At 56.7% G+C, this 12,041-nt stretch overlaps 1 protein-coding gene across 6 annotated transcripts in view; it reads right to left on the reverse strand.

Annotated features, from left to right (window-relative positions):
• The window catches only part of CFAP65 (cilia and flagella associated protein 65), a 32,460-nt gene that overhangs the window by 12,795 nt on the left and 7,624 nt on the right, over positions 1 to 12,041 (reverse strand). For 5 of the 6 annotated variants that reach the window (XM_070422164.1, XM_070422165.1, XM_070422166.1 and 2 more), the window contains 12 exons: positions 11,752 to 11,974; positions 11,113 to 11,378; positions 10,616 to 10,816; positions 10,044 to 10,403; positions 8,260 to 8,397; positions 7,309 to 7,554; positions 6,579 to 6,803; positions 5,470 to 5,628; positions 5,102 to 5,252; positions 4,537 to 4,665; positions 3,233 to 3,446; positions 2,820 to 2,948 (listed from right to left, as the gene is read on the reverse strand). In XM_070422164.1, coding sequence (XP_070278265.1) covers positions 2,820 to 2,948; positions 3,233 to 3,446; positions 4,537 to 4,665; positions 5,102 to 5,252; positions 5,470 to 5,628; positions 6,579 to 6,803; positions 7,309 to 7,554; positions 8,260 to 8,397; positions 10,044 to 10,403; positions 10,616 to 10,816; positions 11,113 to 11,378; positions 11,752 to 11,974 — 2,441 coding nt within the window. The remainder of the gene's footprint in view (positions 1 to 2,819; positions 2,949 to 3,232; positions 3,447 to 4,536; positions 4,666 to 5,101; positions 5,253 to 5,469; positions 5,629 to 6,578; positions 6,804 to 7,308; positions 7,555 to 8,259; positions 8,398 to 10,043; positions 10,404 to 10,615; positions 10,817 to 11,112; positions 11,379 to 11,751; positions 11,975 to 12,041) is intronic. The other variant, XM_070422167.1, reaches the window with a different exon arrangement.

The following is a 12,041-nucleotide window of genomic DNA, read 5'->3' on the forward strand; positions in this document are numbered from 1 at the left end:
GGGAGGAAGCTCTCACCTCAGCAGGGCAGACTTGAAGGGGAGCAGGGGAAGTTCTTACTTTTCTCCCATCACCTTGTGTCGGTTGACTTGTTACAGGTGAATAAACAGCTTTTGTCATTTTTATCTGGGGGATATTGACCAGTGGAGATCTTGTCATTTTGGGGGTCATCTAAATAGTTTCAATACTTCCGTTTCCCTCACCGCCTTCACCCAGTCTCCCTCCACATAATCCTGAACCCCTTCCCCTGCTGATCCTCTAGTGTGGGCTCCCCCATCTGGGGGCTGCAGCAGCCTCCCCACCTGTCCCCTGCCTCAAACTGCTAATCCGTTTCTCTCTCCTAAACCCAGACCAGAGTGACAGGTCTGGTAAGTAGATGATATCTTTGCCCTTCGTCCAGTTTACATCCCATGGATGCTCTTGGGAAGAAGTCCAAACTCTAGGAAGGAGAAGGATTCTAAGGCCTAGACCTTGGCCCCTGCTGGATCCCCCCCACCCCCCACCCCGCCACATCTGAGGCTCTCCCCTCCCTCCTCATCAATGCTCCAGTCATGCTGGGCCCTTTCCTCTTACCCACGTACAAGCCAGGTGCTCTGTTGGAAGGTTCTGTGCATCTCCCTGGGCTTCTCCAGAGGCTGCAGGCCTAGCTTAGTTGTAGCTTCCTCCAAAAAGCCTTTCTCACGTCCAAAACGGAGTGAGGTGGCCTCCTGCGCTGCACATATCACCCTGCACCACAGGCTTGTCTGCCCAGAAAGCCTTGCTGCAGGGCCTGGGCTTGCCTGCATTCCTATCTGAGAGCCAGCCTGGACCCTGTGCCTAGGAAGCCCCAGGGAAAATTTAGACAATAACCCACCGAGTGCACCAGGAAACAAACGAGGTTAGCCGGCCCCTGTAAGGAATCTCCCCTTAAAACACGAGGCCCCTAGTATTCGCTGCACCCAGGGCAGAGGCGTCAGAGGAGAAGGCTCAAAGGGAGTGGGCAACGGGGTGTGGCTCCCTGTTCCCCCCATGCTCTCCTCATCCTTGGGATTCTTACTCCATCTGTCCTGCTGGCTGCCGCCTCCAGGCCAAGTCCACATTCCCGTTTCTTGCTGGTCTTGGCAAAAATAAAACCTTCAGTTTGTTCTTTATAAACTCAGCCGAGACCAGCTAGAATTTTCAAAAATAGCCTTCTAAGGAAGGGAAGGGAAACACAACACACAAAAAGCCTAGGAGAGTCCAGCCATCCAAGGAAGGTTCCCCGTGCCTGGGCTCCTGGAAGAAGCATAGACTGCTTCCTGAACCTCCAGTGATCTCCCGACGGACGGCCCCGCGCGTGGGCACTCTGCCTGGGTTTCCTCTCGCCTCGGTTTCCAGCAACCTGGACCCTCTCCACAGAGAGTGGGAGCTGGCTTGCTCCTACACAAACACACATGCACACACAACCCACCAAAATACCCTGCTCCATGCCAGGACACAGGCCAGCGCCGCTTTTCCTGTCCCGCCCCCCCCCCCCCCAGCTCCCCCGCCACCCCCCCAGCCCCGTTGGACCTGGCTCCTGGCTACTAAAGAGCCAGTGAATGGTGGATCCAGAGCTCAAAACGGGCCCTAGGCCTTCCCCATCAGCCGGCAGCCCTGCCTGCCAAGCTTCCTTAGTCATTCAGAGCCACAGCCCTCCGCTACTCAGAATCCAGCCCTTCTCAGCAGGAGCCGCCTGGGGAGCCAGTGTCCCCAGCAACCTCCACAGGGAGGAGCAGGATAAGCCAGAGTAAGGGGCATCGCACCCCCAAGACCCTCTGCTCAGGCAGGAAGGTTCCTGAGCTCCCAGATGCCCTGCCTGCGTATTTTCCACCTCATCCACCCACTGTCACGCCCAGGCTGGACTCCTGGCTCTCTCCCCGGCCTGACCCAGATGGGACACTTCTCTCTCACCTCCATTTAGCCAAGGAAAGTTGGAAGTCATCAAAAGGAAGTTTACTAGGAAATCAAGGCGCGTGGCAGAGACAGGGAGGAAGAACAAGAAAAAGCCCTGGCGTGGAAACGGGATGTTTACTGGGCACAAGCTCGGGCCCCAGTGGGAGGAAAGCCAAGCACAGGAAGGGCCAAGCGTGTGGCTCGGGTCTCCGGCCTAGGCCCCGGGTGACTAGAGAAGTGCAGCCTGCCCCGGGCCAGCCTCCACCCTCCCGCAGCCCCACGGGCTGCACTCAGTCACACCTTCCTCCCTGACCCCCTGGCAGCAGCAAATCCCTGTCTTTCTCCCCTTCCCTCCACCCCACCTGAGACCCTCTACTCACCCCCATGCAGGCCTGTCCTCACTGGACTGGGGCTCTGTCAGGGGTGCCCCAGTGCCCAGCACAGTGCCTGGTACACAAGAGCTGTTCTAAGCCTTGCTGACTAAGGGGGGTGGACAGGGGCCCTAGAGTGGACAAATCTGGGGTTAAACCTGGCTGTGCTGAGTGCTTAGCCTCCCGTCTGTGAACCAGTCAGCAAAGGAGGACTTCCCACATGGCTGGCGTGAGGCTTGGAGGAAAAAGGCTTGTGAAGCAGAGCCTGACATGGAGCAGATGCTCAGTGGACGCTTCTCATTCATTAAATATTGAGATGACGGTGCCGTCTCCAGCAGGTGATGCCACCACTTCCCAGCCTGTGGTCATGTCCCAGCCAGTGACAGGCCCTGCGTCCTGCTGGGCAGCCACAGTCCCACCCTGGCCACCACAGCCCATCGATGGGGTGCCCGCTTTCACAGACTCCAGGCAGCCAGGTCTACCAGCAGCAAGTGAGGGCCTCCAGCACCTGCCCCCTCTGCCCCCAGGCACCTAGCTACCCCCTACGCCAGCCCTACCAGTCCAGGGGCACCACTCCGCTGTTCTTCAGGGCCAGGAGCACCACGGAGGGTGGGGCCTCTATGGTCGCTACCCCAAAATTGAAGTCAAGCTTCAGAGGGGTGTAGACGGGTGCGATTAGACTTGTGCTGTGCGGAGCAGAGAAATGGCTCAGAGACAGGAATAAGAAGAGCGGGACCTCCCAGGGGCTTGGCACTCATCGCCCTACAGGTGGAATTAGGGACTCTGGGACTTGGGCAGCACTTAGGATGCCAAGCTGATCCCTGCCTTCTCCAGGCCCCTCTAGGGATGGGCAAGGATTTGGGGGGAGTTAGGGAGCGACTTCTTGGACAGGGCCTGGTGTTGAGGGTGTGGACAGAAAGCTCCAAGAATATCCCCAACAGGCCCTGACCCCCTCCCAGGTTCGGCTCACCTGTGCCTGGTGGGCACCTTGTACATGAGTTCCCCGGGGGTGGGGTCACGCTCCAGGTAACTGTTGAGCAAGTCCAGGGAAAAGAGGTACCACAGGTGCCTGGGGGTGATGCCCTCAGCGCTGCCCAAGGAGCAGACATCCAGGACGGAGAGTAAGGGGTACACAGCCGTCAGGAAGACGCGGCACAGCTCCCGCTTCTCCCCAATGTTGTTATCTGGAGGAGAGGGATGTGGATGAGAGGAGTGGGCTCTCCTCCCGGCTCCCCTGGGGTGGGGCGTGTGGGACCCCTGGGGCCCTGGTTAGGAGCAGCAGATGTCCCCCAGGCTATGGGACGTTTCCAAACGACAGCCAGCCCTTGTCTGATGCTTGCACGTACCAGGCACGGTCCTAAGTGCTTCACACACACCACTGTGTTTAATGTGCACCGCATTTGTGTTCAAACTAATTCTTACTATCGGTTTTATTGGACATAATTTATATGCCATAAAATTAACCCTTTAACGCATATAATTCAGTGTTCTCTCGTATATTCAGACCTGTGCAACCATCCCCACTATCTAATTTTAGAACATTTCCATCACTCCAAAAAGAAACCCAGTAGCTGCCATTCCCATTCTCTCCTCCCTCCACCTCTGATGACTCCTAATCTACTGTTTCTATAGATTTGCCCATTCCGGATGTTTCACATACATGGAACCATATACTATGTGGCTTTTTGTGAGCGGATTCTTTTACTCGACATGTTTTCAAGGTTCTTCCATGCGGTCACCTGTGTCAGTACTGCTTTCCTTTTTCTTGCCTGTGCACTGTTATTATCCCCATTGTACAGATGTGGAAAATGAGGCACAGGGAGGTTAAACAACCCGCTAAGATTACATAGCTAATAAGTGCAGGGGCCAGATCCAGTCCCAGGCAGTCTGGCTCAAGTCCACACTCTGAGCCACTCTTCTTGCTGCCCTGGATGCTGTCCCCTGACCCCGAGCAGGCTGGGAACAACTCCGTTCCACTGAGGAGGTGGCTGAGGCCCAGGGCAGCTGAGGGTTTGCCTGAGATCCCACAGTAAATCAGCACAGCTCTAACCTCCTCACTGAACCTCCACGGCTCAGGTGTCGCATACACGGACACCCACACAGAGGTAGTTGGTATGAGAGGCACACACCAGACACCCACAGGTGCACCCCAGGACACTCACACTTAGTCAGCTAGCTCTGCCTGGACCCTCCGCATCTCCCCACCCAAGTCCTGCTCACATAGCCCTCACCCTTTCCTCCAAGCCCTGAATCCGTGTCAGGTGACCCAGGTACCTCTGTGCGAGAGGAGAGAGTAACTGATGGTCCACAAGAACTGGGCCCGGTGGTTGGGACAGGCGGTCAGGCAGATGGTGTCCTGGGACCAGGGTGGCATGCTCCCCTCTGTGTGGTCCAGCTGAAGAGCTGCTCAGGGATGACCCAGGTGAGGTCAAGGGCAGAGGGCCCTCAGTGCAGGTCAGAGAGGCTCTGCCTCTCCTGCTCCTCTCCAGATATCCCCCCGGGGCTGGCAGAGCACTGGCTGCAGAGGAGGCTCTGAGCCAGAAAATGGGGAGCAGAGTCCCTCCTCCCAGACCAAGACAGAGGGCATCTGTCTTTGTGTCATTGGCATCTTGCTAAACACTTTGATCCACCTAACAGCCTGTGAGGTAGGTGCTGCCATTAGCCCCGCTTTACAGATGAGGAAGCTGAGGCTCAGAGAGGGCCAGCCCAATGCCAAGCATCTAGGAAGTAGAAGCACTAAGGTTTAAGCTCTGCTTTGCCTGCCCACAAACCGTGGTCTGATTAACCAGTCTTAACCAGCGCCCGCCTCCTTGGCCCCAGCCCCAGCCCAGGCCAGTACCAAGGGGGTCGTTGCTGATACTCTCAGGGCTGTGCTGCTCCAGGAACAGGCGATAATCGAGGGTGCAGTTGCCTTCGTTCTGGAGCACCAGAAACCGGGACTGCTGGTTGTTCACCACCACGTTCCCAAAGTCCAGCTCCTTCTCCTTTGCCTGAGGGCCAGAGTCAGCCAGCCAGGGTAGGGGGCTCCCCCAGCTCTGGCTTTCCCACCCCTGAGTCCCCAAGGAAGGGCAGTTCCAGGGGTATGGGCCAGGGGCCAGAGGGCTCCCATCTCCTGCCCTCTCGGATCACCTGCTCCCATCACCTGGGTCTCCTGGGGTACACTGACCCCCAGCACCCACCCCAACCCACCGGGATTCTCCCACTCACAGAGATGGTGCTGGTGATGCCCATGCCCACCAGCCGGATAATGTAGTGGATGGTGGTGGGGGGCTTAGCGTTTGAGGGCAGGCCGGCTTCCCAGACCCACACCCCCACTCGGAACAGGTACTTGGTCTCCTCCAGGGGACTGAAGGTCCACGTCAGCGTCTGCTGTCACAGAGATTCTCCCTGTGTGGGGTCTTCAGGAACCCCCCCCTCTCCACCCAGGCTGTCTGAAGTCCCATTGCAGGACACCAAGCGATAGTAACCCTTCCTGAGTGTTTATCTTACCCACACTATATATATCATGTTACTTTCCAAAGCCTCTCAATCCTTTGTCCCCACCAGGGAAGTGGTATTATTTTAGTGCCTCGTTTTCTGATGAGAAGCTGGAGATTCAGAGAACTGGGGTAACTTGCCCAAAGTCACACAGTGGTGAGGGTGCTTGATGGGAGCTGGGTGTGAACTCTCAAGGCTGACTCCACAGTCTGTCTCTTGCCTTGCCGATTACTACCCCGACCACGTGCTAGTGGTTTGTGGCCTGTTTTGGCCTCCCAACTAATATATAAGGCCATAGACCAGGATGCTAGCTTGGGTCCTAGGAACAGGTGATAATCGAGGGTGCAGTTGCCCTGCTCGAGGGGAACCCCACTTTGAGAAAGTGAAAGCCCCGGCAATCCCAGCAAGGGCTCATTCTGTGGTGTCCTACTCCTAGTCTGTGCTCCCCTCCAGACAGCCACTGGGACCTCTAGGAGTCCCTTTCCTCACTCCTGGCCCAAATCCAGCTGCTCCAAACCACCTCCCGGTGATCTCACAGTTTTGGGTGACCATGGGAGGAGGGTGAACTCATCCCTGGGCAGTGGCATCAGAAACCCTGGATTAAGTCCCAGCTCTGCACCTCCTAACTTAGTGAATGGATTTTCTTCTTTAAGTCTTAATTCTTCTTTACAAAATGGGGAGTGATGATAATGGTAACAATCACATCTACTTGTAAGACTGGGGGAGGTGACTATGGATCAAGTGGGAAGTGCACATAGTAAGCCTGGCCCTTGAGAGGCATGAGTAAGAGATGATGGTTGAGGTGAGGATGGCCTTGGGCAGTGGGGCAGGGAACTCACGAGGCTCTCATTGGGTTGGATGAGCCCCCTGGCCGGCTGGGCGGTCAGCATCTTTCGGTACTGCTGGGAGACCCTCCACTCAAACTCCCGGGGCAGACGCGCGGGGTTGTGGAAGGTGAAGAGGCTGGTGGAGGAGCAGCCCACCCGGGTGGGCTTGAAGAAGATGCTTTTGGAGGTGTCCAGCTTCAGCTGCAGTGGCTCCTCCCGGCTCTGTATGCTCACCTCCTGGAGCCAGAGGAGGGAGGTCAGTGCCCTGACTTCACCCTGCAGCCCTGTAGCCCCTGAATGCCCAGGAAGCCATGGGTGGGTAGCTCCAAGGGGCCGCAAAAGGCCTCCCACCAGCCTGGGCCCGGGCAGCTTCTGTCGAAGGCAGAGTGGATCGGGACTGACCCAGATGATTCTTGGAAAGAGCTCAGGGACTGATGGTTCCACCACCCCAGACCCTTTCTCTGGCCTGGCTCTTTCTACCACCTGCAGATAGGAGTCTTGTGTTGCCTTGCTCCTTCCTGTTGAAACTCTGAATCCCTTTTCTTGACCCAGACCCCATAAGGGGCCTGGAGCGGTGAGAGAGCTGCTCACCTCCCTGCCATGCACTTCCTGAAGGAGTGGCAGTCCCTTGGCTACTTTAAGTGAGCATTAAAGGCCAACCCCAGCATGTGGCTTTGAAAAGGGAGCAACTCCAGACTATGGCTCACTCCCAAGGACCCAGGCCCCTACCCCTGACTCCTACCTTAAGATACTGGGGGCAAAAATTGAACTGGAAGTAAAAAATGTGCTGTTTCCAGGCGTTGCCCTTGGGGTAGGTACAGATGAGGAAGATCTGGTGGGCCCCAGGGGCCAGGAGGCCCGAGCTGGGCCGCAGATAGACGTCTGGGCTGCTCTTGGGGGTCAGGTTGAAGGTCAGCAGCAGGGAGCCTTTGTTGGTGAGGAGCAGGCTGCGGTAGGAGGCCTCACTGGGAGATACTGCAGGAAACAGCTGGGGTGCGAGAGAAGAGGGACCCATGCTCAGATCTACAGGCCCTCCCACCCCTGACACACACTCAGGAAATGGAGAGAGGCCATAGCTTGGCACCAAAAAATGCTTCAGTCCTCCAGAGACCTCCAGACAGGGAGACAGAGTGACCATAGGAACTGGCCCCAGGAAACAGGCCTCCAAGACCTCCCCCCCAAGGTTAAGGAAGAGTTCTTTCATTTTAGGGCACCTTCAAACCATCTTTTGGAAGAACCCACTTTCAAAGGTCCTGATTCAGGAGCTCTGGGATGAGCAGCTCCTTCTAGATGATTCTCCTGCAGGAGGCCGAGGGGAACCCCACTTTGAGAAAGTGAAAGCCCCAGCAATCCCAGCAAGGGCTCATTCTGTGGTGCCCTACCCCTGACAGGTGTTCAGTAAATGGGGCACAGAGAAACGAAGGAGCTGGAGCATTTTAAACCCGAGTGAGAGGACAGGGGTGTATTTCAGATGGAGCAGGCAGGGACCAGCTGTCCAAGCCCCAGGCTCTCCTCAGTTCCGGGGCCGTGGCCCAGGAGAAAGTCCCCAGGGACTGGCGGTGAAGAGGTTGGGACAGCTAGAGAGAGTGCTGGGATGCGTTTCTCAGACCATCAGAGAAGGGAGAGGGATCTGCAGGCCATGGCAGAAGCCAGGCTCTCTGTCCACCGCCCACTGCTGCTGGGCCATGCTCACCTGGGGGGCGTCCAGGGAATACTGGGGGATGTGGTGCTCCAAGCCAGCACAGTAGCTGTGGCCTTGTGCCCGGAGTGTCAGGCACCAGGAGGGGCACACAGTGCAGTCCTCCTCAATATTATTGAAGCTCTGCAGGACCTGCAAGGGGTGGGGGTGGATCCACAGACAAGCTCAGGGTCCTGTGTCCGACCCTGTGTGGCACCCCAGCTTGCCCCCCTGCACTGCAGGAGTCCTCATCAGGCCCCTCCTGCTGCAAGCCTGGCTCCCCACACTGAGCGAGCACTCAGCAACCGCCCTTCAGTCCTCACACCAGCCCTAGGACATCCTGGAGAAATGTGCTTAGAGAGACACTGGCCAATAGAAATATGAGAGCCACAAATGTGAGCCACAGACATAATTTTAAAGGTTCTAAGAACCACATTAATAAAGTGAAACACATGAAATTAATTTCAATTATGTTTTATTTAACCCAATAAAATTTTATTTCAACATATAATCGGTATATGTGATTTGCGAAGTATTTTACATTCTTTTCATGCTAAGTCTTTGAAATCTAGAGTGTCTTCTACCCTTAAAGCGCATCTCAACTTGGACTGGCCACATTTCAAGTGCTTGGTGGCCCCCTGTGGCTGGTGGCTGCTGTATCGGGCAGCACAGGGCTAGGCATGCAACCTAAAAATCTGACGTGCTGCCCGGCTGGTGTGCTCAGCAGTTGAGTGTCAACCTGGGAACCAGTGATCACTGGTTTGATTCCCAGTCAGGGTACATGCCTGGCTTGCAGGTTCAATCCCCAGTTAGGGGGTGTGCAGGAGGCAACCAATCAATGATTTCCTCTCATCATTGATGTTTCTATCTCTCTCTCCCTCTCCCTTCCTCTCTCTCTAAAAATCAATAAAGGGGGGAAAATATCTGTCAGGCTCAGCCTTGGCCAAGGCAGGTGTCCACAGCCTCATTCCTACAGACTTCCACATTCCACTGCCAAGGTATTAGAATGGAGACAATTAAAGACTCAGTTTTAGAAAGACTTCTCGGAAGTTTGGATGTGATCTCGTTTATAGATGAAAAGACCAGGGCTCAGAGACATCAAGGCACTTGCCCAGGTCACATGGCTGGTAAAGGACTCTAATCTTGACTGCACTGCTCAGGTCTTCTCTGGGCCCCACCACCCAGGCCACCGGGAAAGACAGTGAGGAGACAGTGAGGTGGGCAGAGCTGAGAGGGGAAGGGAGAGAAAGGGCAGGACCAACTGGAGATGAGGAGGGAGCCATGTGCGCCTGGGACTGAGGCTGGGCTGGGGTCAGCCTGTGCATGGAGTTTCCTGGCCAAGGGAAACTGTGCTGTGCTATAAGCTCCCCCTCCCCCCACACACACCTAATTACCTGGCACCTCTGTCCCCAGGCCCTCGTTCCTGTCCCCAGCTCCTTTAGAGGGACTACTTCCTACTTCAAGGACTAGAAGAGAAGCCAGGAGCAGCAACTCCTACACCAGAATTCCCCCTGGGCTGGACCCAGCTGAGATCTCCCTCTGGAGGGGGTGGGAGGCCACACATGACTGAGACATAATCACACATGACAAGAAGGCCCTCAGCCAAGGCGGGCCCTGAGCCTGGGAGAACACAAACCAGTAAGGCTACTTCCCAGCCAAGAAGCCAAGGAGAAGAGCCTGGCAAGGAGAAGAGAGGATAGGTCCTATAGGAACCCTCTGTAACCCCCTCAGACCCCGCCCTGCCATTCAGGCTCTGGGCCAGAGAACCCACCTTCCCCGTCCTATGTGTCTGCACACACCTTATAGATGGCGAAGGCTTCGAGCTCAACCACATAGAGAGAGTTTGGGTGAGGCGGGTGGAAGTGTAGGCGCATGGCTGTGGACTTGAGCGGGGGCACATCGCAGGTTTCTGGGGTCACCCAGAAGGGGCAGTTAGACCTGTGTGTCCAGACCACAGTGATCCTGCCCTTGGTGTGGTTCACCAGGCACAGTGGGACAGGGTTGGGATCCTCAGGTCCGGTGCAGGCACCAAAATCCACCTCGACAGGCTCCAGGCTGACAGGCGGGGGGAAGATGGCCAGGTCCTTGGTGCCATCGAAGAAGTACTCAGTCATGGGGGGGATGATGGGATACTGCGGCGCCGGCACGTCCTCCAGGTCCTGGTGGGAGAGACAAGCGGGTGGAGGCCCAGCTGCATTCCTCCTACATGCCCCTCACCTGTATGATTCTTTCTGGACAAAGCTGCCAGAACTCTGCACAGGTCACCCCCACCATGCTATGGAGGCACAGGGCTGCCCAAGAATTGCTAAAGAAGGGGGCATGAGTCTGGGGGGGGTAGCCTGCCCCCAGGGCCCAGGGGGTTCCATCGAACCTCCATGGGAATCATGAGGGCTCCATTCTTATCCTGTTCCAGCTTCTTCTCGCTCAGCATCTGGCCCAGGATGTCAGGGGGGTAGAGGGTCAGGCCCCGAGCCAGGTGCGTGCGGTACCAAACGAGGTGCTGAGGTTTCAGGATGGCCGGCTTGGTGCTGTCTGAGTGGCAGGTCCCGATCAGGTCCAGGAACAGTGGGTCCTGTGACATTTGTCCATGTGAAGCTGGATTTCAGCCCCCACCCACCACCAGCTGGTCAGGGCACAGTTTGAATGACCTTGCCCAGGGGTGTGGGTTGGGGTGCTCACTTTAGGTGCCTCCGGCCACACTGTGGCTCCAAAGCCAAGCTGGGGCTCTGGAGGAGACGATCCAGGCAGACGGCCTCAGAAGTTCGAGATAAAGAGGTGAGCACCAAGCATTGTCTTTATGATGGGGCCTCAGGTTGGCCTCTCCAACTCCCAGGGAAGCCCCTCCTTGACCCCTCCCTCCCCACTCACCTGGTGGTGGATGAGACAGGCCACCCGCCGAAAGTAGATGATGGGGTGAGTGGGCTGGAAGGCACAGAGCAGGGTCATGCGAGCCTTGCCCACCAGGGTCCCGAAGGTGGGCCTGATGTTGAAGACACTCTCCTGGCAGTCAATGGCAAACTGGAAGTGGGCCGTGCAGTCCGATTTGTTCTCAATCCACAGGGACTGCTCTGAGCGCTCTCCGAGGTGGATCCAGCTGAAATTGATGCAGTAGTGCTGCAGGGACACATCAGGACCTGGGCATAGGAGATGGGGTCCCTGTGAGTGGGCCCTGCCGCCTGGGTGGGGCTGAACTATCAGCCTCCCCAAGGGTGTCTCAGAAAGGGTCCCACTGATGGGAGGTGGTGCTGCCTGGAGACAGGCGGCCAGGCTGGAAAGGCTGGGAGCCCAGCAGCCTGAGCAGACCTCCAGGTCCCCAGGAGTGAGGGCAGGCACATGATCTCCAGGTGTCCTCAACTGATTCCCCACTGAGTCCACCAGGGGGCAGCAAACACAGAGGCTGAAGAGCAAGGAGGCAACCGGCTCTTAGCAGGCAAGCAGCATTTCCCAATCCTAAGCATGGGCTGCTCCTGTCCCCAGAGAATTGCAGCGTCCTGGGATTGCCAGTACCTCTACAGAAACCAACGACTTTGACCAGGGTTGGGGAGGCACAGCCAGAGGGCATAACAGTCACGTAGTCCAGAGTTCTGACGTCCAAGGTCTTGGGATGGAAAAACACCGACACACATTTCTTCTTTCCTGGAGGCACGATGCCATAGGCCGTGGGGCATGAGAAGGCCTGGTCTTTGGGCAGCATGTCTTGAACCACTTCAATCCTGAAGGGGGCACTCACCTGTGGGGCCAGGTGAGGACAGGAGGGGTCAGGTCACAGAGTGGGGCAGTCTGTCATTACCAAGGTG

This window comes from Myotis yumanensis, unplaced genomic scaffold (genome assembly GCF_028538775.1).
Source record: "Myotis yumanensis isolate MYYU_CA2020_CCGP unplaced genomic scaffold, mMyoYum1.0.hap1 SCAF_8, whole genome shotgun sequence".
Lineage (NCBI taxonomy): Eukaryota > Metazoa > Chordata > Mammalia > Chiroptera > Vespertilionidae > Myotis > Myotis yumanensis.